This window comes from Artemia franciscana, chromosome 6 (assembly GCF_032884065.1).
Source record: "Artemia franciscana chromosome 6, ASM3288406v1, whole genome shotgun sequence".
In the NCBI taxonomy this organism is placed as follows: Eukaryota; Metazoa; Arthropoda; class Branchiopoda; order Anostraca; family Artemiidae; genus Artemia; species Artemia franciscana.
In genome coordinates, this window is record NC_088868.1 from 24917861 (window position 1) to 24945159 (window position 27299).

The window sequence follows — 27299 nt, forward strand, 5'->3', positions numbered from 1 at the left end:
TGGACAGTTTTTTTTTTTTTAACGAGTTTTTAAGTTAGGTTACTATGGGCTGGAGTTTGTTCTTCCCTAGACTGCGTCCGACCCCACAACCATGATTTTCTGAGACATAGCTAAGAGCTGTTTAAAGAGCAAATCACCATTTTAAATAGGGAATCAGCATCATGTCATGATGTCATATTGATAATACGAAGACGATACAAAAAAATACAGTTTCTTGTAAAATGACATATTACTTTTATATGATCACTTTTGCACTAGAGGTTTCAATTTCCAATCAGACGAGCCCCCTCCCTCTTTTTCTTTTGTTTGGATTAGTTTGGAGACGCTTACGTATAATCCCTCATCGGAATCAAGACTCAGGCTCTGTAGCGTACTGTTGCAGCTGAATTCTAATTCTGTGCCCCGTGTTACCAAGCTGAGGTGAAACACACTGTACCACTACAGGATGAATCCTCTCCTAGATTTTCTACGATCACTCTTTACAAAGAGGCCAGGAAAAAAATACATAGAGGACACATTGGTCTTTACTAAGTGTCCCCTACTGGAGGCAATTGGTCTCTGGAATTTTGAAAGGATTAGAAAACTGGTTAGTCTCCTAGGAAAGATTTCACTGAAGGGGTCAAAAGGTAAGGTAAAGAACTGCTGAGGGGAACTGCTAAAGTATATATCGATGGAATATACAAATGAATTGCCAGATTCAACATCGCTGCATGAAACAAAAATTTGTTATCTTATTAATGTGTTCTTAGAAACTCAGACACTTGAGCCACTTTACATGAAGTGGTTTATCATTGTCCTTCCTAAATTTCAGCTTTTGGTTAACTCTAGACACTTGTAGATAATGTCTAGATCAGCTTATGTTTTTGCTTATAACATTAATAACAGTACTTCTGTATGGCATAAGGTCTTTTATAGATCTTACTAGTCTTGGATTGCAGTAAAATAGCCAATAAGGTTCGCTATCGTACCCTCATTAGAGTACCGTTTTAACTTATGGGCCGTTTTATGACCAAAGAATCATTGTAGCAATCATTCCCTGCTAAGACAATTAATAATCAAACGTGAGCCTTATTTCTTGAGGCTTATTTCATATAATAATTCGCTATTTATCTTTGTTATTAGTATATTAAAAATATATCGCCGACATGAATAAGTCTTTGTCTTTTCTTAGCTGGAACCTAGTAAAGAACGAACCACATTGTTAGTAACGACTGTGCGGTCAAAAAGTTTATTTTTGAAAAGAATTCTGTCTTATTATATGTTAAAATAAAAAAACTCGTTAGTTAGTTAAATTCGTGCTGTTGAAGATTAATTGGCTTAGTAGAACATTTTTCCAATATTTGTTGAATGCTAAAGTCAATCCTTTTTTCCTGTAATATGTAATACAAGGAATAATATAAAATCTAGTTTATGATGATATTTTAAGGAATGTGACGACGATTCAGGGAATTAGATAACGGAGTTGCTCGAGTCAAAATACCTCAGAGAAGCAACTGATCAAAAGATGCGTGTGTTATATGAAGATCCAACTTTGTGAAGATGCATTTTTTTGTAAAAAATTACAATTACTTTAATGTTATCTTTTGTTACTTAAAAAAGGCATTAGATATGGTGATTTCTTTTCAAATGAGACCTCTCCCAACCGCTGGTTCGGTGCAGCCACTCGTGGGGAGGGGAGAGAGAAAAGGAGACGCCACTACTCTCCATGCGGGTTATTTTTCTTGATGTTCAAGATTGGGGATTGTAAATCTCCTTTTTTTCAGTTTTTATTTCGACTCTAACTATTTTTTAGAGGTTTCATGCTATTTTTCGGAATTTCTATAAATTTGTTTTTGCAGTAAACATGTACTACTAAAGTTAGCCGAAATAACAATCACTATTCCTGAATTAAGCTTCAAATTGTATTGTTCCTCACTTGACAATTTGGTTGAGACATGCAAGTCACCTCTAAAAAAATGTGCAAATGATAAGCTATAGGCCATATAATTCCCACATTAAATGATCACTAAGAGGTTTACTTTTTGGATTATGAGAATTTCATTTTGTAACTTCTTTGTGCTATTTAGTTGGCTAGATTTTTTTTTTATCATGGCTGGGTATTTTTTATATTTGAGAGGAACTCTTCTTCTCTATTTAACAATCCCTATGCAAGAAATGATTTTTTAAATTTCATCTTATACTGTTATCAAGCTGCAGTAGTTGAGCTGACAGAAAGCGCTGATCATGGTCAGCAAATTTTTGAAACCAGTTATTTGGCTATGATAATTAAAACTACGACATTTGCCATATTGGTCGAATATGAGCTATGTATTTGTCGTGGGTAAACTCAGCACGAGGAATCGATTGGTGCAGTCAGAATTGTTATATCTTGTATCATTACGAAGATAAAAAAGAGATATATACCAGTTTTAACAGAAGAGGATTATCTCATGGAGTTATAATGGCATTTGCCTTTTTTTTGTCAATGATTTTCCCAGAAACAGGGTTTCGTCCGGAATTTTTTCTTAAAATGATAATTACTTTCAGCCGATAGGACTTGGTCCTAGTCCTGCGTTGACCGAATCAACTTTACGGAGACTTGAGCCTTTGACCCCAAAGCTGGTAACTTGGGGACCTCACGAGCATATAGACGCTTTGACAATGTCAAATTTTCCAGAAGTTATCTCTGTGTTACTTCGATTGCTTAATCAACAGTTAAACTTGATCACGCAGAAGGGTTTGTACAGCATATGTACTGTAATACAAAGGTAAGATAATAAATAATAGATACAGTAAATAAAAGATACGGATCTAAGAGTTATAAAAAATAAAAGATACGGAGTAAGTGTTAGTATAATGGCTTACTTTTGAAACCTATTTTTATGGCACTTGGTGTTTGCCTAGTGACATGTAGCGACCGCAATTTTTATAAGTCTGTCTGTCTGTCGGTCTGTGTGTCTGTCTGTCCTGGTTTTGCTAGTTTAGGCACTTCCAGATATGCTAGGACGATGAAATTTGGCAGGCGTATCAGGGGCCAGACCATATTAAATTAGAATTAGTCTTTTCCCCGATTAAACCATCTGGGGGGGGGAGTGGGGGACGGTTATTTTGAAAAAAAAATGAGGTATGTTTAACTTACGAAGGAGCGATCGGATCTTTAATGAAATTTGACATTTAGAAGGACCTCGTAACTTGGATCTCATATTTTAAATCCCGAAAGGATCCAGTGTCATTTGGGGGGGCCGTTGGGGGGAGGGGAATCTTGGAAAACCCTTAGAGTTGAGAGATCGGGATGAAACTTGGCGGTAAGAATAAGCACAAGTCCTAGATACATGGTTGACACAATCGAATTGAATCTGCTCTCTTTGGGGGAGTTGGGGGGGGGGGGTATTGATTCGGAAAAAAAATTGTATTTTTAACTTACGAACTGGATGCCGGATCTTAATGAAATTTGATATTTAAAAGGAACTCATGTCTCAGAGCTCTTATTTTAAATCCCGACCAGATCTGGTGATATCGGGGGGATTTGGAGGGGGAAACCAGAAATCTTGGAAAACGCCTAGAGTGGGGAGATCGGGATGAAACTTGGTAGATAGAATAAGCAAATGTCTTATACGTGATTGACGTAACTTGACTGGATCCGCTTTCTTTGGGGGAATTAGGGAGGTCCAGTGCTTTGCCGAGTTTGGTGCTTCTGGACGTGCTAGGATGATGAAAATTGGTAGGCATGTCACGGGCCTGCACAAATTGACTTGATAAAGTCGTTTTCCCTAATTCGACCATCTGGGGGGATGAAGGGTGAGGAAAAATTTGAAAAATGAGGTATTTTTAACTTATGAGTGGATGATCCGATCTTAATTGGAATAATTATTTAGAATGCAAAGGGATTTGATATTTTTAAAATACAAAAAAGCATTCAAATAATCGACATGTGACTCAAATAGTGTTTAATTTATTCATTTACTATTACCAATAGTAGCGAGCCTTATGAGTTGTCGTACAATTAGGATCTTAATGAAGTTAGATATTTAGAAGGACCTCGTGTCTCAGAGCTCTTATTTTAAATCCGGACCGGCATTAAGCCTCTGATTTTCCTTTTTAATAATCTATTGATTCTCAGAATTTTCGTAGAGCTCATGCCATATGAGCTCTTGGCTCTTGGCTCTTCCGACCACGTCACAAGTGCCATATGAGCTCTTAGATCTTATTTTAGGTTATTTAACTATAAAGTAAGAAGTATTTCTTTTGTTTATGTTTCCCATGTTTTAGGGAAGGGGAGTCATTCTATAGCCAAATGGTTTTATTACATATTATTAAATAGCCAAAATGGTTTTATTATATAGTATAAAATAGCCGAAATTGTTTTATTATATAGTTTTAAAGAGCCAAAATGGTTTTATTATATAATTTTAAATAGCCAAAATGGTTCTGTTATATAGTATTTAATAGCCAAAATGGTCTTATTATATATCATTAAATAGCAAAAATGGTTTTATTATATAGTATTTAATAACCAAAATGGTTTCTTTTGTTTTTATGGGATATATAAAAAAGAACGTGTCAAGAGTCATTAAGTCTTTTTGGCTAGAAGTGAAAAATGTATATATGAAAAGTGCAGTAAACCATATAGACATATGAAAAGTTTAATTTTAAATTAAATTGTAAATCGGGGTGTTTCTTTTCAGGATATATGGTCAAGGGTTTTTATCTCAGGCTAGTTGTGAAGAGAATTTTGAGCCTCGATTGCCTTTCTTTTCAAAGATTTCAGTGGAATTTCTCCGGACGCTTTATTTTGCATCGTAAGTAGGCTTTGTTCTGTTAATTATTCTTTCTCACTAAATAATTTAGGATCCGCAGATTTTTTTTTATTTTGAAAGAACTGAGTACACTGAATATAAATTAAAAATCATATTAAATTGTTGTATGAACTGTACTAAAATTATTTCAGGATTGTTGAATATTAATCATAAATTACATTTTATAGAAATGAATGTTTATATAAAATATTATAAAAATTGATTATAACTAGTTTGAATTTTTCTGAAAGTATTTTAAGGTTGCTGGATATTAACTAAAATAACAACTTTATAGAAATAAATAAATTAGCTCGGAATAGCTTTTTACGACAGCTTGCGTGGTTTGTGTTCATGAATTTTCCTGGTTTATATATCCAATATAGTCAGAAAATTGAAAAGCCATAGAAGCTATATATAAACCTTAAAGAATAAAAAGGGCAATAAAGCCATATACAATCCCGATATAGCCAGGAATAGGTAAATCGCCTAAATATAGCCAGTCTATAAAAAAACAACTAAGATATAATAATGTTTGCTTTCCATGTGAAAGAACATTTGTTGGCTCGCTTTTCTCGATCCAAACAGCAAATGTTGATGCTGGATTATGTAGAAAAGTCTGAACTAGATGTCGGGAGTCTTGTTTCTGCGAAATTCAGCTACAATGATTACAATAAGAAAAACGAAACAACGAAAAATGCGAAAGATACTGATAAATCACTAGTGGTGGTGACTGATCTTGAGAAGCTGATCGTAGAATTTGAGATAAAGTTGTATTTCTGCTGTTTCGTATACACCTCAATAATGTTTACTTGCTAAACTTATTACTATCTTTTTGAAAATTGCTATCTAGTTTTTTTCTCTTATCAGCTCTGCTATAGTTTTTTGCCATTCAGAAACTTGCAACTCAATTCAGAAGTGCTCTAATTAAGTTTTCATTTCCTCTTCTTTTGTTTATATGCTGATTCTACCTTATATATTATGGAAATTCGGTGATTGAGTGTACCTATATGTATGTGTAATTGTATCTGATTAATTTTATTTATTTTTTTGTTGTCACGGCTCGACGGACACAAGTCTATACAGGCGTATTTTTTTCTTTTCTTATTGGTATTCGTTTTAATGTACAGAAGTGTCATACAAATGGGTCAGTCAAAACAAAAATTTTGTATAAGCACAGTAAAAGAATCTAGGGAGTTACAAAAAGGCATTTGCCCAATAAATGTGCTAAAATTCTTCAGTGTTATCTTTATTCGTGGCTCCATTTCTGTATAACATTTAAATAAAGATGATGAATAAAATGAAAATACGATTGCAGAGTCTCTGTAGCATGCATAAAATTGACTTTGTGCTTTCGGCTCAGTTTCATTATTTTCGACTTCGAGCCTCTAGTGTGAGTGTATGAATTTTGAGAGATAAATCTTATTCACAAACCTTTTAGTTACGATTTAAAAATCCTGGGTACATATACAGATTCAAGGTACTTTCAGTAATGTATGGATGGATATTACTCGGTGTCAGGAACATGGCGTCGTTGCTGCATTGCTCACTTGTCTTTTCTGGGTACAGGAACATACATCACTCACTTCCTGGGTACAGAAACATGACGTCGTTGCTGTATTGGTCACTTATCTTTTCTGGGTACAGGAACATACCCAGTTCTGTACCCAGGAGCATACCTGGGTACAGGAACATGACGTCGTTGCTGTATTGCTCACTTATCTTTTCATGCCCAATGTTCTGGTTTCAGAAGACACCTTTTTCCTTATTCGTAAGACTTTACAGTTTCATGTAAATACTAGCTAGCACCCTTCGATGTAGCTTCGTTACTAAAATCATTGACGAAAATAGTTTCTTTTCCAAGGTTTTTGGGTCACTCGTATGTATCTATCTTACATAGATGAACACAGTTTGCTATTAGAGAACCAGTTTTTGGAGACCCATTACTTAACTTATGAAAATAGTTTAGGAATTTATTGGATTTTGCTTCAAAATTTGAGTACTCGGCTTAAATCTACCAATAAAAAGGGTGTTTTAGAATTTGTTCCAAACATCCCGTATTTTAGTGTTTTTTTTTTGTTTTTGTTTTTTTTTTTTTTTTGTTTCAATAATAATAATAATGGTAATATCATCTTATGTCCAAAGCAAACAAAAGAGAAGGATAACATAAAAACACAAGAAAAAGAAAAGTAGACCTAGACACAATGTATCCATAATTGATACTCACTAGCACGAAAAGACTAGTTTAACCACGGCGAAAACACAAACACACCGAGTTCTACGGGCGGAGGATTTCAAACAACGGATGGCTTTTAATATTATTATTAAACTTCGAGATATAATTAAGGATGCCTGTAGTTGGGTTTGTTAAATTACATTTCTTAATAAGAAAAGAATTCCGGGACCAAAGGGGGAGACGAAGTAGAAATTTAACCTACTGCAGAAATTTAGCATACTTAAAGAAAACAGATCGAAGTTAATGTTTATTGCACTCAGGAAAAATTCTCCAAAAAGGACTCAAATACAAAAAATGGAGGGGAGGCAAACTGCATTATAAAGGCGAGCTAAAACTTGTTTGTTGAACCTTAACTTATTTGAAACAATTTTGGCCCATGCAAAATCAATTCACTTCTGTAGATCTACTACAGAAGGGAATTGATTATTACCAATTCCCTTCTGTTTAAAAGGGAATTAAAGGGAATGATTATTTCTTACTGTTCTTTAAAGCGAAATATGCTTTAGTAGCTCCTGGATGAATCTCCAAAATGTTTTTCTCGTTTTGTGATTATTTAAAACCATTATGTTTTTGATAATTTCAGTTTTCAGGTTAGTCATGCAAAGTTACTTTTTCTGTTCTGTGGAAAGTTACTACGTCATGGTTTGTTTAAATTCAATAACTTAAATTCTGTTGTTTGAATTATTCTTAAGATCTATGGAGCGAATAAGATCTTAAGATTTTGGCCCATGCAAAATCAATTCCCTTCTGTAGATCTACTATAAGCAATCGGTGGGTTGTTTTAAAGTTGAACCGATAGAAAGGCCAAGGTATATAATGAATTGTACTGGCTTAACATTGGCATTTCTAAGGACAATCGGAATACCTTTGGGGGCGGATTCCCAGTTAAAAAGCAGGATTTCCAACTTTTTTTCCTTAAACTCTTATCCGAGCTGCTTATAATTATTCTGGAGGACAAAGTTTTCCTCTATACCCAAAACAGTACTACTTCAATTAAATGTATCATCCGCATATGATATTTATAAAACATCGATACATCGCAGGACACCAGTTGTTTTACATCTCTCTTGCCCTCGAATTATAGTATTAACTAAAGGGTTAGATGAGGTTATAGCCCCCTTGTCGAGCTCCTTTTTTAATCGGGACAACAGAGTTATTTTTTCAAAATCCGGATGCTGTACGAGAGCTTAAATTCGGCTTTCAGATTTACATACGTATAATTTAAAGGAAGAAGAGTTCCCTTTTTATTTACACCGCGCTTTCCCAAATCCAGTATCGACTCATGAATCAAAGAGTTGAAAGCACGTTGAATATCGTACGCCATGAGAGCCAAACTTTCTCCAGTTTTCTCGGCATCAATGAGAATAGATACTACGGGCTACTGCGGACAACGCATGGCAACAGCTCCGATGTGGTTGGAATTCAAACTGTGAGTCTGGGCTAGAACACCTATTCGGACCTCATTAATTATCAAAAGCTCAGATATTTTGCTAAAAGTTATTGAAGGCGTGATCGGCCGAAAAAACGAACATTCCTTAGGAGGTTTACCTTTCTTAGGGATCGGACTTAAAGCACCAATGCAAAAGACAGCGAAATTATTCCCGTGACGGAAATTATTTGAAATAACAGTGTAACATGATGAAGGAATAATTGACTACACATATTTACATGGAACGCGGAAATATTATCTGAACCCCTGGATTAATTTTTCGTATGATGATGAATAGCATTTATTACACACTCTAGAGAAACCACAACGTCATAATCAGACGAACTAGCTAAAAACGAATCCAACTTATGCTTAAAATAATCCGCAAGGCACTTCTCAGGGGCTGAGAACACGTTCTCATAATGTTCGACCCAGGTTGATTCAGGGATGTCACAGTTTGGTATATTATCAAGACAATTACTCTGTGGTTTTAGCACCATTTTCCAAAGCCCATTTGGATTACTAAGAATCTTATCAGAATAAATTGACTGAATTGAGCTCCTATGATCAGCGAGCTCCTTCGCGAACCGTTTTTTAGTTTGCAGTCTTATCTAATGTACACTACCAGACCTAAAACAACAAAGAGAGAAATCTCAACAAACAAACGGGACTATGGCCAGTAGAAAGAAAAGATAAAAACTAAAACGACACGGATATATCACCTGTATAAAAACAAGGTGTCATCAACGCTGATGAAACAAAGATAAAAACTAAAATAACCTTAAAACCAGGAAAAAACAACCAATATTAATATCTACAATTGTCGCAACCGATCTTATAGGTCACGGAAGCTAATAGAGTCACTTCGATGAGAACACTAAAGCAACTAACGCAACTTTGAGTGTATTTCTCAGTGCTTTTATCGTGCACTAAGGATGGTCAAGCGAAGGTCTTGACCGACATACTTGCATTATAGTCTATGTTTTTCTCTGACTTGTGTTATCCTCGTTTCTCTCTTCTTTACTGTTTTTTTTTTTCGTCGTGATTAGCCAGTGTTGTCTCAGAAAATAATTTTTACTCTTACGTAGTTCACTGATTTAAAAAGGATTTGAACCCACCAAGCCATTAGAGGACTTATGAGCAATGGGGATGTTGAGTAATCCTGGTAAGCTCTTGAGCACAACTGCATAAGATGGAGCCTCGTATTCCGGTGCATTGAATTTCGAGGGCCAAGAAATGGCCCTGTTGTTTGACTCAACTAAACTATCAATTTTCTGACCTAGCTCGTTTACTTTCACAGCCAGTGTTGACACTACTGCATCGCCTACAGTGGACACAGAGCACGGATTCTCAATAACTAATTTTGGAATCGGCTTCTTTTCTTTATCTCGATTGTGTAAAAATTTACAAATATCTGTAACGTTGTTTCCGCGTTTCACATTTCCGACGAACCTGCTCGTAAACTGGAACTCATCGCTCAACGTTTATTTCGCCTTAATTATGTCCTCTTTAGGATAAGATATTTATTTCAAAAAAAATCTCTATCACAAGCCCGTAAAAGGCCGAATTCAGACTTTGGAGTCGACAAATCATATGGTTGCAGTAAGACTGGTGAAAATGCAAAAAGCAACACCGAAAAAGAAAAACCATAATGAATAATCATTTATGAGTCAAAATTAAACTGTAATAAGTCAATTCAAAAGTTAAAAAGATAAAAACTGATAAAACTAAACTTAAACAATTACAAGTCAGAAAATAAAACAGTTCAGAATAGGGATAACAGTTCAAAGTCAGAAAAATAATTAAAAGGGACATTGAAAAAGGCGAAGGGGCAAAATAAACGAATAAAAACAACAACAAAAACAAGATATAAATATATATAGAAATTAAAAGTGACACTAAGGAAGTGTCAATATTTTAACTGCTTAAAGAGGTTAACTGCTTAAACTGATTAAAGAGGTAAAAAGATAGAAACTGGTCAAAGGGGGGGGGGGCAAAAATAAGTAAATAAGCGCAAAAAAGAGAACGAAATATAAAATATATAAAAATTAAAAGGGAAACTAAAAACAGAGGGGAGGAGAAACAAGCAAATAAGTGCAACAGCCTGGGCAGCATCATCAGCCAGTAAAAAAAGAGAGAAAAAAGGGAGAAACTAGCAGGATATTTTATTTATTTTTTCTGTGATGAAGAGGACAAAAGTTTTTTCATATCTGGAAGTAATGCAACGAATAGGGACAAAATAGGGATGGGCTGAGAAACGGTTTGAGGCGGCCGTGATCTGGATGGGGAGTGACGTTTGAGGAAAATACTTACCGTCCGAGGGTCTATTATTGAATTTTTTGCAAAACGGACGCACAACGGAAACCTCCTTCGCTCAAGAGCTTCCAAACTAGCTTTTTTTTAGGAGCAGAGAGTATGGCACATTGCCTTCTTTGAAAATTATTCGCAAGGCTTTTTTTTGGATTGATTCAATTTTTTCCGATTCTTCGTGAGAGATACCAGGGTGTCAAACCGGACAAGCATATATAAGATGCGGTTGAACAAAAGACGTGTAAATCCTTAAGGCCTGGGAAGGGGGGACACTAAATTTTTTCAAGACTTTAAAGAGGGCGATAGACACATTAGCTCTATGGACGATGTCTTCAACGTGGATATCCCTCTTTAAATTTGAAGAAATTGTGACGCCAAGTAATTTAAATGAGAACACAGAAATTTCAGGAGGGACAGGATTAAGAAAACAAGACGAGGATTGGAGGAAACAAATTGGCATTATCGTGGACTTAGAGGGGTTTAGTGTCATGTCTAAGTCCAAGGCCTCATCTCCAATTTTATTTAGGATACTCAAAGCGTCGCTTATTAAATTTCTGATGCAAATTTCAACAACATTTAGGTCATCAACAAATTTCCATCGGTCAGGAAATTCCTTCGCGAGGCTGTTAATCATGATTGGAAAAAGGTGGGGACCTTGGAGAGTGTCTTGGGGTATGCCATTGTGGACAGAGAGAGGATCTGTATAATGATTCTGGTATTTGACAACCTGTGATCTATTTGTTAAGAAGGAGGTAACCATTTTCACCGGTAACGAATCAATATTGAACTCGCTGACAAGTTTATCAATTAAAATACTTTGGTTAACAAGGTCAAATGCTTTCTTAAGGTCGATGGAAATTTAATTTAGCCTGGAATTAGGCTTTTTGGGGATTTTCCCGATGCGGTCAATAAGAGAAACAATGTAGTGGGAAGTGGAAGTGGATTTTGGTTTCCGAATCGCCACAAGTCATTAAAAGGTAGGATTTTTCCTGAAGCTAATCTGCAAGGAATTCTTCATAAAGTTTCGAGAAAAGTTCCCGTTGATTTTTGAATTAAAATGGAATATTTGTGGGCATCAAGTTATGGCTAGTTATAGAAAAAGCCAAGACAGATAGTCCAGTTGAGTGAGAGGCAATTCTGACACTTCTTTGAATTAAGATAAAATAGTTGTGGGCATCGAGTCATGGTTAATTGTAGAAAAAGCCAAGACAGATAGTCCAATTGAGTGAGAGGCAATTCTGGCATTAGCCCCTCCCCCCTTATTAAGACTGTATAAAAATGATGTTGGTTCATTTGTTAATAGATGTGTCTGTCTATTATCCGTCTATGCGCCATTCTTAGGGCAGTGTAGAACTAAGGTAAATAGTCAGGAGTAAGAGTAACAGGAAGAACGCCTTCAAAACCAGGCTTTCTGTTTTTCTTTTTCAAAGGGATTATGAAATCCTGTTTCCAAATTGTTGGAATTCGCCCAGACTCGGTAATCTCATTAAACAGGACTGACAAGGGCTTAGAAAGGAAGTCACCTAAGGCACTAATAAGAGGAAACACGATCTCCAAAGGACAAACATTTATTTTTCTTTGTTTCTCAATTCTTCTTTATACCTCAGACGGGGAAACAGTGGGAAAAGAGGTGGATGGGGCTGCTGTTGGTAATTGATCGGAAAATGCTGGAAGGCTCTGGACAATGGAAGCGAGGGATTTATTTAGACTATTGGCAGTAATATCAGGACACTTGCAATTTGAAGTTAAGCTGCTCAAGCCTCCTCCCAAATAGCTTTTTAGCCTCGAAATACCAATTTTTTGGTGAACGATTGTTCGATTCTTCGACCGTATTTTTGTAGTACGATCGTCCCAATTTACGAATTTCTCTTTCAATTGATTTTCTTAGTTTATTGGGTTCATCCAGTTTACCATTTTTGAAAAGCATCAATTTGGTTCCAATTAGTGTTTTTATTGTTTGGTTAATAAAGGGTTTATCATTAGGACACCCTTTAAATCTTTTTTCTGGGAAACAATTTTGATGTGTATCAATTAGCTTTTTGTGGAACGTAGCCATTTTCTCATCAAGATTTTTTTAACTATAGATATCAGACCAATCTTCATTGTTCAGCCATATACCAAAAGAAATAAAACCAGATTTTTGAAGAGGGTAATAAGTGTCATAAGTTGTTGAGAAAGAATTCTTAAAATTTGAGGAGGGGGATAAAAGAATCGGAAGATGATAAATCCCACCTAATGGGGGTTAAAGCTAAGGAAGGGCTGTAAAAATTATACGTATTAGTTCAAATAGCATCAAGAAAGGTATATCCCTGAGTCGTTGGTATTATAACAATTTGCTTTACTTTAAACGAGGAGCAAAAAGAGTCCATTTTAAGGTTGTTTGCATCGCCAACTAAAAAAAGGCCAACATTGGGGTACTAACAAAATCAGCACTTCTCTGCAATTGTTGTATGAATTTACGTTTTGAATCGATATTTTGATTCGGGGAGTAATAGAAAACAGCTATTACGATAATTTTAAGTGGACGAGGGAATACTTTTGGTCCAATACGTAGTCAGAGGATTTCATCACACTCGGAAAAACTAGGGACTCGAATAATCTTTGAACAAAGTTTATTCTTAGTAAAGAACAAAACACCGCCACTTGTTTTCTGAGTGGATGGTCTAAAGGACGGAGTTTAATAAACTCTGACTAATTTGTCAGGCGTAGGGACCCTGGGTCATGGGACTGTACTTCATTAATAGCTATAATATCTATTTGATCTGATTCTGAAAGCACCTCGATTTTGATACGCTTTTCAAAATTAAGATTTTCAGCATTAGTCACTAAAAGTTTAGGAAAAACAATCCGATTGGGGAATCATGACAGGAAGACTTGGTGAGTTTGAGAATTTCCTGGTTGGGGTTTTAATTTAATATTATGATGCTTTGGAGATGAAGGGTAAGAGAAGGATTTGCCTCGGGGATTCGGAAGTGGGGGACGGGCAAGGCTATGGACGAAGCATGACGAGGAAGGTGCAACTTGTTTCCAATTTATGGGAAATGAGAAGATTAGGATTATTTACAGGACAATTGTTAATTTCAAAAAGTCTCAGACCTAAGTCACATTGACAGGATAGGCACGAGGGATAAAACGAATGAGCTGGAGGTGGAGTGTCGTGGAGATAGGGTAAGAAGGAGTAAAATTGGGAGGATTTTCGATAGAGAGGAAAGGGGGAAATGGGAAGGCGAGAAGGGGCTGGGAAAGGGAAGTGGGATTGGAACTTTCTGGGAGAAATGAGGTTGAATTTACTTTGGCAAATGACTGGCGGAGGCCCGAACCAGGCAAGAACATCTTGGGTGAATGGAGCGGATAGAATGTGCAAGAGGGTTTATGACTGGGAGGGATATGAGTAAGAGGGGATTGTGGGAGGGCTTGGGTGCGATGGAGACTTGATTGGCCGTGAGTAAATTTCTTGGTTGGAGAGGTGTTTCGGGGAGAGGATACTTGGGGCACGTTGTTTTGTATCAAAAAGGGAGGGAGGTAATGAGGGTATATAATAAGGGAGGAATGGGACCCGTAGTGCTGCCTAAAAAAGGGGGCATTCCAGTGTGGAATCTTTGACTGGTAACAGCTGGGACTACCCAAGTTTGTGCACTTGCCTTTTGTTTGCAGCTTGATTTTTTTATTTTTTTGTAAAAAGGAAGAGAGAACATAAATATACAGGTTTTCACACCCGAAACAAAGCCCGCTTGATGCTAACTTACAACATGATCAAAATTACACTTTGCTTTAGTACACTTGCTAGTGAGGTATAAACGACATAAGTGCAATAACGAGCACTTCTTTTGGTCGCTCTTGTTATACAAAAAACAGGAAGAAACTCTTGAATTTGCTTCATTTCGTTTTTTGAGGTTATGGGTAATAGATTCTTGATTATAGGGGCGTTTTGGACCTCATTTGTAATTTCCTTGCTTAAAAACTTGCAATTTTTTATAACACTATTATCAGGAATACTTTTTTCCTGTAGCTTGCTTGGAGCACGATCATGTCCAAATTATATTTATCTCCTAATTTGCAAAAACCTGCCAAAATTATATTAGCAGATTGTGGATATTAGCAGGGAAGTCATTATTATTAGGCAGATTCACTTCCGTACTGTCACAACATATTTGGGCATCTGTGTTCTCAAGGACAGGGTTATAATTAGGTTGAATAGAGGCGAGATTGAGGTCAAGTATAAGAACTTAGATTTATGACACTTTTAGTGGCTAAAGTTTATGAACTTAATCCTCTGTCTCCTTCATTAACATTTATTGAGCTTAAAGACAGTGCACTTTTTTGATGATGAGAGTCTAAATGTTACTTACCTCATTTGGGATGAAATTATTTGTAGGTTTACTTCTTGAATCAGTTTTATAAATTGACAAAAAATATGTAATAAGCATTAATATACTCGTTAACTTTTCTTTTTAAGTCAATATTTTTGTAGAATCTGGTTGTAAGGAGGGGACTGCTGTAACACCGTCTGTTTGAACAGATTTATCCATTCAGTGGCTTATCATGATACGTGCGTTGAGTCCTCGGAAAGAACTTCACCTTGGCGCTGGGGTGGGTCTAGGGAAATTGTAGGACCGATTTGAACTAGGCCCAGCCTCGTAAGGCAAGTTTGATTTTTCTGTTAAAAAAGAAAGTTGGCTGTGTGGAGTCTCAGGAAAAGCAGTAGGACTGCTCGACTCCTTAGGTCACTTAGGATGCTAACGATTCTTCTTCTTTCAACTGTGGTACGAGGCTTTCGAGGGAAGCCAGGACGGGGTGCAGAAAGACCCGGAGAAGAAGTGATGTTTACCTTGGATTTAGTGGAGTAATCAAGGAATATCCAGAAGTTACTCTAATTGGTAATATCTATCCTGGCACACTTTCCGAGCCCTATGTGAAACCATGACTCACAATTAGCACATTTAATTGGGTTAGATGTAACTCGTAGTCTGCACTCTGGACAATATTGTTTTTGTTTCGCCATTTGGTCATGCAAAGGTCAACAATTACGGAATGTCTCTGATATAGTAGCTTTAAACTTCGAGAGATGTTGATAGGTTGACCTCTGACTAAAAACTGAAACTTTACTAAAGAAGCTTCTTGTTTTTACCAACAATTTACTCAATCTTCGCACCCTCTGTCATTGATCGATAAATAAAGTTCAAAACAGGGCTTAATATTAATCGTGTCATGGCAACAGAAACTCGTCTAACTGATTTTATCATCTGGCAATCAAAATCCAAACCACTGTCAAAATCAGAGCCGAAGCCAATAGTCCGTTCATTCGACTAGGTGAAATAAGTTCATAAAAAACTTGTCAAACAGCTTTTGAATATCCAGGAAATGGCTGTTTTTTCTTTCGACCGCACTGAACGAAAGCTAGTTTTATTTTTTAAGCTTCTTTTTGCGGGTTCAGTAGGGAGGGGAAAATTATTTCAGGGTCGGTCTCCTTTTCTCTATCCTCTCTATGTAGTTTTCGTTTCGGATTGTTAAAGTTTTTTTCTCTCTCTTCTCAGTTTTAATCCTAGTCGAAGTCAAGGAGCCAGTGAATTAAATCGATGTGCAACGCTTGCTTTAGAAGCCCTTCGATCACGAGCACTTCGTGATCTGAATAGTGACCTGATAGTTATGACGACTTCAGTCAGACATTCCATTCCACGTTCCCGAGAATCTGGCAATGTTCAACCTTCTGTTTCAAACATCACCAATAAGACAATCATCACTAATGCATCATTCAGGACTAAGAAACATGCTGGTAAGCTTCTTCTAAGTTGATTTTCAGTAAGCTTCTTTCAAGCTACTTTTCAGGAATAAAATACATGCTGGTAAGCTTCTTTTAATTTGAATTTTCTGTTGATTGGCAAATCTGTAAGAGTCAGTCTCGACAAAATTTCTGAAATTCAAAGCTACATGGTATTTAATCAATCGAAATCCATGGTTGTAAAATGCGCATTTTTTTTCAATATGGCACAAATCACAAACGTTATTTTCAATTTGTTTATACTTGTTGACTGGTTGACTCATAAAAAGACGTAAAAGACTCTTAGCGGACAAAGGAATGAGCTTTAAGGGAATTAATTAATTATAAAACCAACAAAGGGGCATTTATCCAATAAATAATTGAGACCAGGGATTCAACAAACTTAGTATAGTATGCTCAGTATAGCCTTTTGGACCTGTCAGTGATTTGGAACAGAGTTTGGTACTACTTCAAGTTAGCACACCAATGGTTTGTCTAGAGACTTTCTTCATTGAGCTTGACACTCCAAAGTGAGTTGCTCCAAAAGATCCCTAAATCATTTAATAATATTTTTTTTTTTTTTGTATGTTCGGCTAACGGCTGTTTGGTTTAAGAACCTTAATTTGCCTGAATTTGCACTTTTACAAAACATGACTGTACGCGGATTCAGAGGAAGAATGGGAGGGAGTCGCTTGTAAGATCGACGTGAGAAACCCCTTTCCCTAGATAAATTGAAAAAATAGTGGCCGAAAACGTATGTCTTTTTTGTGATTCCGAGATTAATGCATGAAGATTGAACATTGAACTTTTAATCATAATAATCGAAATGCCGAAAAATTATGCCACTGGAGGATAGAGGGTAAGGGTCTTAGACTATGAAAATAGTCCGTTTAAAACAAAGATTTGGTAGATAGAGTTTCATGGATATTCCAACCCCCTATGAAAGGGGGGGGGTGGACAAGATGGAAAGGAAAAAACATTTTTATACATGTTTTTTTCAATGTCAGGAGTATTTATTTTTAAACAGCCCTCTCTGAGATTGGATCACACGCCCCCCCCCCTAAGAAGATTGTTCTTTCTGATATTATAGTCCTACAAGGATTTTCTGTGTATATAACCTGAGGGCCTAAATTATTCCCTTGGGTATCCAACTCCCCTCCCCTATTTTGCACATATACACATGCTCATTAAAAACTTTTTGGATTGCAGTATGGCTCCTAAATCGAATCACACTAAGCACACATGGCGTTTGATTCCCACCAAAGGAAGTATTTTATGAATTTTAGTCATGTTGACTACAAATCTGAGTTGAGTCATGTTGAGTCCAAAATAATTTATTTTGCCATTATTCCCAAGTGCGAAACACGAAAATATTATATGTAGTTTGGGTGACTAAAACTCTGGACACTAAAAAACAAGCCTAGTCTTTTTTTTGTGCAAACTAGCATTTTCAATTGTAATTCTTCAGGATATTTTTCAATTGTAATTCTTCAGGATATTTTTCTAGGAATTCCTTTCGTTTACAAATGTGTTCGAATTTGTGAATTTATATAGCTCTTTAAATAGATAGTTTTTTATTAATTTTTCAGAAGACATTCCAATCCAAGATCCTGAAGAAAACAAGATTTTAGGCTCAATTTCCGAGGAAGAAGAGCCAATGAAAAGAGGAAATGCAATAAGGTCCAGCACCAAAGAAATAATGGAAAAATTTAAAATGCCAGAAATAAATATAGTTAAGAGAAATCGTGAAGCGAGAAAAAGTGAAAGTGAAGGGAAAAAAGGAGAAATTAAAGAAGTGAAAAGGGATCATGAAAATAAACCTAAAAGAACTGATACAAATAAAAAAATCTTTAGAAGTGACACAGATGAATATGAACTACAAGAAAGAAGGAAGGAAAATGTAGAAAAAAGTGGAAAAAGAAGTGGTGACTATAGTTTCTTAGTTAATGGAACTGGTTTGTAATAATTGATATTCTGGCGATATTTTGTGTGATAAATTTGTACACAGTGGAACCTTGATAATTTGAATTTTTAGAAAATTATGAAAAATCTTCTTGCAGCAGAATAATTTGGCGCACCGTGGTTGGAGCAGTAGGTACAATTTTGACTTGGAGGGGGTTCAGCTAGGGAAACTAATTTTTTAGTTATTTTTTCGCCAGTAAAGGACCAAAATATAATCATATTTTTGCACAATTTTATATATAATTTTGTATATGCCTTAAGTAAGGCTCAAGTTAATGGCAAAATTGGGATACGAAATTTCTAAGACAAAGACCAAATAGAATACTACTACTGCTAACAAGTCACGGCAGCACCTTTCCGCCTGGGACCAACAGTCCTTCGCACTTCCTCCCACCCCAACTGTGGACGACCTACTTTCCGTTTAGCCCTAGACAGTTGGCGGAAAAGGACAATCTTTGGTAATCTGTCATCCTTAATCCGCAGAGCGTGCCCTAGCCATCTCAACCATTCTCTTATTATAGTCCTAGATTGCGGGATTGAACCACACTTTGGGTACAGCCTACTGTCTGAAATACGGTCATTGAGCTGGGTACATATTTAGTCAAAGAGTGAGTATAGAAAAACGGATAGCACGCACCGCCATCTGATGTTTTCCAGCGAAAATCATAAGCTACTCATTAAAACACAAGTAAAAGATTTAGTTGTCTTTATTTGAATTATTTGCCAAAAACAAAAAATTCACATATTAGCAAAAGAGCATATTTTTTTTAAGTAGACTAAAATTTCTATTGCGCTGATTTTAAAGTGCTAAACATTCGATTCTGTTCGGTTAACTGTTTTAATTGAGTTCGATCACAATACCTAGAATCTCCTTAAAAAGAAAAGCTTGTTATGTTCAGGTCTTTAGTAGATAAGTAAACACGTACACTTGACACATCTGAAGAGAAGTGCTACTTTTCCTATCCAAGAAAAAGGCATAAATTTTCAACTTATTGAATTCCACCATAAACTTAATCTGTAAGTTTGGTTTCTGAATATTGTCTTAAATGTAGAATATCGATATGTGCTACCCAACTCCTGAGTTTTTTGCCTCATTCTGGATGCAAAATAATACTTGATGGGGCCAACATAATTACAGAGGCTTACTCTCCACTCTCAATGAGAAATAACTTGCAATAATTACAACTAAATGGTATTTTCTTATAGCCTAAAGAAATCCGTCCCAGAGAAGCCTCATACTTAAAAACGCTCCGAGCTGCTATTACTCGGTCACCACCTCAGGCTGCCACACATGGAGCTGGTTTGGAAAAAGGGTACCTTACGGGTAGAAACGAAAGAGTAATTTCAATTTGCACAGAAAAAACCGACTCGATCTACAAAGCCTTACTTTGGGGTATCTTATTTAGTAAGAATGTAGGAGCTTAATTCTCCCAAAGCTAAATTGCTGCTATAACTCTCATAGCCGTGGGCATACAAAATATTGCTGTTAATGCTACCTAGACAAGTGACGTAATCCATTACTTTAATATTCCCGTAAGGAATGATGCTCCATAATTCAGCTACTAGGTAAGCCACTATTTTCCTTATTCAAATCCACAAGGAAAGATGTCCTTACGAAAAACCTAAAAGCCCATTTTTCACTTTTTATAACATTATGAAAATGTTGAATATATGCTTTTGTGGTAAATTCTTTTTTAACAATACAAGATTAAAAAAGATTGACGCAAGTGTGAGCTATCAAGGTTACAGTGTACTGTTTTCTATAAAATGTGACTGTACGCCATTTCGGCTTAGTTCAAATTAAAAGTAAAGTTAATTTTTTTTAAGGTTGTTGCTTCATATGTTTTAAATGTTATATGTAGTAGTACCCTAAACCTTTCTCTGTGATTTAGTAATAATAGAAACGAGAAGAAAATCTGGTTTCCAAGTAATAAAAAGACTATTTAGTAGAATTAGAATATTTAGAAAACTAGTGCGTTTAGCTATTGTGTCATGTAGAAAACAAAATATTAATTATATAAATACCGCCTTCGGAATTGGGTGCTTTCCACGTCGCGATCATAATTAAGATTTTTTCAACTGATATCTGCTCCGCATCGTCGAATTTTAAAGAATTAGGTTCCGCCCCATTAAAAGATTTCCGTTCAGCGTTTACAACAACTAAAGATTTCTGCTTGCTGTCGGAGGTCGAATTAAAACAGGCGGGACATAATAAATCTTAGCCGAATAAAAAGCTGATAAAATTCCATGTCTAGAATATTACAATTACAGTGGCGCAGAAGGATTGATTTCTGTTTTGTAATATGAGACCCAGATATGGAACTCAGTACCAGCAACCTACTTCAGGGTCCCAAATTTGATTCCAGTGATAAGACTATTTGAAAGCGTCTAAATATTTACCCAAACTAGAAGAAAGGGATCAGTAGTGGCACGGTGGGTTCTATCTCTGTTAGGTATTACGGAACCCAGACTTCGAGCTCAGGCGCAGCAACCCACTACGGGGCTCGGAATTAGATTTTGGTGATGGGATTATGTGAAAGCGTCTCCAAACTAAACGAAAGAAGAAGATAATCTTGTGTTTAATGTATAAGAATTCAATTTTTCATATGTTCTTCCAGAGCATTTTCAACTTCAAAAGTTATTGTTAATAAAGTAGGATTAGCTTTTTGTCTGCAAAAGTCCTTGCAATGGATTGCGTCCGATTAGCACATTGTAACCAATGTTTTGAATTTTCAAATTACATGCCTAAATTGGACGTTCCACTTCAAGAACTAAATCAATGATTATTGGACCCAGAAAATGTCTGGAATCCCAGCTTCTAATCATCATTAATTATAATCGCTCGACATGGAATGTACCCATCATGTTGATATTTATTTTATTTGTTTATTTTTTGTTCGTATGTAGATATAGAAAACAATTGGATGTTATTGTTATGATAGTAAAAAAAAAATAGATATTCAGGGACTAAGAAAATGAAAAAACTACGTAAAAACGGGCTTATCTAAAAAGGGAGAAATGGATAAAAGGAAACAACAAACTCTAATTTACAACAAAGTTAAATCCCGGCAAAAAAAAAAAACATTTACTGCCTTGAAATTCAGCTAAAGTGCCTGACCGACAAAACAAAGGGGCGAAACTCCATAGAATCCTGAATCAGTAAGTCTAACATCTAGGACTTAACCTTGATAATACTACTAACAGCTCACTACAGCACCAAGCCGCCTCATTGAGCTGCTAATTCATGACTGTATGACACTTTTTTTGTCAATGATCCTCAGTTTTTCTTCTGGGGAGGAGTGAGGAAGCTAAGTTGTAGTTTTTCAAGAATACAATTGGTTTGGAAAATTAAACATGGGATTTAATTTTGATGCAAGTAAGAGTTTTTTATTTTTGTTTGTTTTTTGTTTTTTTTTTACTTGTTTTGTTTATTTTTGATTTGCTGCTCTAAGAGTCTCATAGTATCCTTCCTTTTTCCTCTTTTTGTTCATTATTGTAATGAACATACCCTGTTTTTTTTCGAACTATGTTCTATTTTTCATTGAGACCGGATTCCCAGTGAAGAACATGATTTTATGGAGATAAAACTGAGAGAGGGGAGGGTCAAAATTAGAAAACTTCGCTTGAATACATTTTCTTAGTTCGTCAATGCTACATCCTTAAATTACCAGTTTTAGGCGGTTATAAAACAACACTATGCATTAAGCTCCTAAGTAAAAAGAAAAGTAACGTAAATTGAAATTTAAAAAATTATCCTCATTTGATCAAAATGTCCCTTGAGCACCCCTCACCTAAATATGCTTCTGGAAAAATGATGTAAAAATGTCTTAAATATTTATAATTATTATAGATTAAGAACTAAACTTTCTTTGGGATGGCTTATCATTCTTTATTAATTGAGCCTCTAAACTGGAAAATTGATCAAGTCCAATTCTTACTCTTTTGTTAGATATTTGAGTCAAAGCTTTTGGCAAAGTTTTAACCAGTGCCATTAAGAGGCAAGGAAAATCTTAAGAGCCTGAGTCTCAGAGGGCTCTAATGCAAGAGTTTTCTTTTCAATTTAGAGATATATATTACAAGTGTAATTTATTTCCAAAGTGGGTTGAGGGATGGAGGCATGACAAAATTTTCCCATGAGGCTCTGCCTTGGCTATCAATGAACATATTCCTTACGTCGAACCATCACATGGAACCTCCTTAAAACTAAGGAACAAAAGCAGAAAATTACAGAAAATAATTTGGTTATGGAATACCAGATCATGTTTGTAATAACCATTTTTGATAAGTAAAAACTGAAAATCTAGTAGGTTAAATATATTCTCTTTTCTTAAACACTTAAAAAACTCCAACGGAACTTGGATATTTTCCCCTTAGATATTGGTTGGTGAACATCATAGCTAGAAATGTATATTCTATAAATTTTTCCCTGGTATGTTATATAAACTTTCGCGATTAGGCCTTTAAAAGGCTTAACTGCAATTCTGTGTACCTTAATAGTGTTGTTTGTGTGATATTGTTGCAGTTAATGTCCTATATTTGCTGTGAAGTTGTTTTTTCCTTTGTAACGTCTTCGAATTCTATTAAATAATGTCATGATCCTTTGAATATTATGATTTGCATTCTTCTAAACTAATTAATAATCCACAAATGAGGAATAGACAATGTGCTATGTAAGGCTGATTAGTCTTGTAATGTTATCTATTCAAAACAATTTCCATGTAGATTTTGAAACATTGAAAAACTTCCCAAAATGAAATTTAGACGAATAAAAAATTGGATACCGTTGAATATCTGGAATTTAGTAACTAGTGTTTGGTGTATAGTTTGATAGTGAAACTTAATCTAATTGTACGACAACTCGTAAGGCTTGCTACTATTGGTAATAGTAAATGAATAAATTAAACATTATTTGAGTCAAATGTCGATTATTTGAATGCTTTGTACGTGTTTTTAAAAATATCAAATCCCTTTGCATTCCACATAAAAAAAATGACCAATCTGAAAATTGCATTTAATATCCTGTATTTAGTATGAACTTATTTTTTACGTTTTTGAATTCTATTACATATTATCCTACAACATTGGATATTAAAACTTGTATTAATCTTTTTAGTTAATAGTTGTTTTCAGCATATGGAGAAAAGCGTTTCTAAGATTTTGATTGTGGTGTTTACATTTTTTGCTGCTTCTTCGGTTACTGCAACTAATGACACTAAGAGCATTAAGTGGAAACTTTTAGGGAACATTTAGGGGAAGTTTCATTTAAACAAAAAAGACTATAAGCATAAAGCTATTAAAAGGGCATATAAGAAATATCGCAGGTAGTGATACTCTATGATAGCAGGTTATATCTTTGATATGTTAAAGGAATAAATCGGACTGGAAATTAAAAGCTCTAGTGACCTTTTGAAGAGTTAAAAGTTACTGGAGGGCAATCAGCCCTCCTCTTTAGCCCATAGTTTTTCAAATGTTTCAGATCAAAATTTTGAGACAGCCATTTTGTTCAGTATATCTGAACAGCCTAGTAATTATATCTCTAGGGCTATTGGGTAGGTTAACCCCCCACAGTTACACAATTTGTCCATTATGCTTCAAAACTAAATGTTGCTTTAAAGTTAAATTAAAAATCTATGCCAGCTGCCAATAAGACAGCTCAGTAGTATCCCAAGAACGACTGAGGGCATAAAGTTCCAAATTTCGGGGCACTTCAATTACTACTTCTGCTTTTAAAATTTGACTAAATTAAAAGAGTGTAAGTGTATCCAGGTTGTCGAAAAGCATAGATGAAAATTTTTGGGCATGGTATTGAGTTTTATTTTTCTGGTCAACAAGAGGAGGTATAAAACTAAATTAAACACTACTGTTTGTTTCAAGATTTTAAAAAGGTTGTGTGTTTTTAAAATTGATGAAAAAGTAAACAAAAATTCTTTAGGAAAATTCTTATAGATCCCCACAGATTTAAAATGTTATTCTCTTTTCCCCTGAAAAAGACTGTGTCAATATAAAAGGAACAGGAATCAGTTCACTTAGTTGTGAAAAAAATTTCACAAAATAAGTCTTTCAAAGAAAAGTAAAGATTTTCACTAAACCAAAAATGAATGAAAATAGAATTTCATAATTTACCAAGCGTAATACTACCACAAATCAGCAACAATATAAATAAATGAAAACCAAAACAAGTAGAAATTACAATAAATAGCCGATTCAAAATCAAACCGAGCAGACATTAACGTGAGTAGGGTTCACAACCCCTATGCCTTATTAAGACCAGAACATAATTTGTGAAAACTACAAATGAATTTACATTGTCTGTTTAATATGCATATGTTGATATTTATTCCTTAAAATCTTAATAGTTTTTGATTTACTAAAGCTATAAAAGTGGAAATATTTATAATTTTTTCAGTTAACTCAGTGCAAATTATATTCTGGTTTTGAGAAGGCATATGGGTAAGAAGGCTCCAATCATGTTAATTTCTGCTCGTTTTCAGTTTGACTCGGTTATTTACTGTAATATCTGTCGGTTTGGGTTTCATTTATTTATTGATGCTGACTTATAGTAATTTGCGCTTGGTTGATTGTCTCATTCTATTTTTGCTCCTTTTTGGTTTAATGGAGTTCTTCACTTTTCTTTTAAAAACATATTTTGATGAAAAAGTTTTTTTTTTAAACTGATTATATGTTAGATCAATATCTTCCTTGTTTTTTAGTATCAAGATTGAAAGAAAATAAAGCATTTTTAAATCTTTGGTCATTTATGAATAATATTTCTTCAGTCAAGCGATTATAGTTTTATTGACTTTTTATCCGTTTCATTCGAGGGACTCTTAACGTGCCAGATTATTAACTCATAAAACAACCAATAGAGAAAAGTGACATAGAACTTATATTGTAACTTGTCTTCTATTCTGAGAATGCTTTCTAATTTAAGAAATCATAGCAAAAAAACTAATGGTTTGGCAATAAAATAGTTAAATAATCTAGAATCACTTTATATTCTTGTAAGTGCATATTTTAGTTTTTCTTAGGTTTACAGGAATCTAAACCGCTTAAGCTCTCAAATGATTATGGTTGCAGCAGTATCTGCAACCTAGTAAAGAGCAAACCGTAGCCCATAGTATTCAAAAGTTAAAAAATGTGTATCGAAAAAAAATGTGCAAAAAATTGCCATCTGACACTGATTCTGGAAGGTCAACTATTATGTCGTTCAATCTTAAAAAAAAAGTTTAGTACAAGACCAAATTTATGGTAATTTTAAAAATGGGCCCGAAACCCCTCAAAAATTACATCAGATCAATATAGGAGCTTGAAAGTCTTAGGGATGAAATTTGGGGGGACCATCGGTTGGTACTACTTTCTGATATCCTGAGGTCTTCGAGGCCTGGAACCATATGCAAAATGGCACGATATGTGGAAAAGGCGGGAGAGGCTCAGTCGAGCCCGAGTGAATGAAAATAAGTATTGTTTTACATTGAGTGTGTGTTCTGTGCAGTGTTGCATTATTTAATCATGTTGTGTATGGCCGTAGAGCTCAAATAAACTTTCCTTTCCTTCTTTCTTATAAAATTACAACATTGGAATCAGCATGGTGAAAAACCTTATAATAAAGGGGAATTACATTCCTCACCTTGAATAACAATTTTTTCCTTTTTTGTATCGGTAGCGCTGATCGTTTCTTTTTTTTTATTATTTTTTTTTTTACTGCTAGCTGGTTACCAGAACATTACAGAAAGGTGTTTGATGACTCATTTAAATGCTATTTCTCATATGCACGCGCTTTTTATAAATTCTACCATCTGAAAGTGCCATTTGGCACTAAAATGGCACTTTGTGCCGTTTCTCAAGTAAAGGGGCTAGTCGGCTACCAGAAAATCGTAGAGAGATGTTTAATAGCTTAAATAAAAGTTATCGTTCCTGTCTACATGCTTTGTATAAATTCCACCATCTGCAAGTATCAGATGACATTTTTGGTGCCATGTCTCAAATGGAAGAGCTGGGGCTATAGGGTATTAGAACATCGTAGAAAGATTTTTAATGGCTTATTTGAAAACTATTGCTATTATATGCGTGCTTTTCATTGATTCTACCATCCGTAAGTGCCATATGGCTTTCGAAAGTCACATAGCTCTTGTCCAATCAAAATGAAAAGTGCACCATTGGAATTCGCATGGTCGAAAACCTTTGCTAGAGGAATTACAGTCTCCAACCTTGAACAAAGAGGAAAATCCATTTTTGTATTGGTAGCACTGATTTGTCTCCTTTTTTTCTTTTTGTTTTTCTACTAGAGCTAGTGGGAGGGTAGAACATAATAGAGAGATATTTCATGGCTCATTCGAAAGGAAATTAAATGTGCTAATGCCCTTGCTCCTTGACCAAAAAGATTGGAGGTTTATTGTGAAAACAGATTTATGGTAATTTAGAAAAAAGCCCAAGACCCCTATATGATAGTGTCAGATTCAATTAAAAGTGTACACTTGAAATCAGCATAGATCCGTTTTGTTTTATCCAGTATTTGCGTTGGCCTTATAAAATCCCATCCTTGCTTTTATTTTCTCTTTTGTTTTTTCTTGTAATTGCAAGCCAGTGTAGTTCAAAGGAGTTCATGATATGCAGTTCAATATAAAATTTTTCTTCGAATACCATCATTTTATAATAGCGTGCTATGTTATCAGGGATTAGTATGACTTCAAGTCATACTTACTACTATATACTCGACATAGATAACTTCAAAACCTTAAAAGGTTTCATCCCTATTTTGAACTGTTATATCTTACTACTATGGGTATTAATATTTTGAATTCACCTGCTCCCCTAGGAGCAAGTTTGTTTTCG

At 35.1% G+C, this 27299-nt stretch overlaps 1 protein-coding gene across 1 annotated transcript in view; it reads left to right on the forward strand.

Moving 5' to 3' along the window:
• The window catches only part of LOC136028230 (uncharacterized), a 38146-nt gene extending 15074 nt beyond the window's left edge, over nt 1-23072 (forward strand). The window contains exons 4-7 of the mRNA XM_065705955.1: nt 2527-2747; nt 4665-4778; nt 16282-16520; nt 18095-23072. Of these exons, the coding sequence (XP_065562027.1) occupies nt 2527-2747; nt 4665-4778; nt 16282-16520; nt 18095-18468 (948 nt within the window). The 3' untranslated portion in view covers nt 18469-23072. The remainder of the gene's footprint in view (nt 1-2526; nt 2748-4664; nt 4779-16281; nt 16521-18094) is intronic.
• The last annotated feature ends 4227 nt before the right edge of the window (nt 23073-27299 follow it).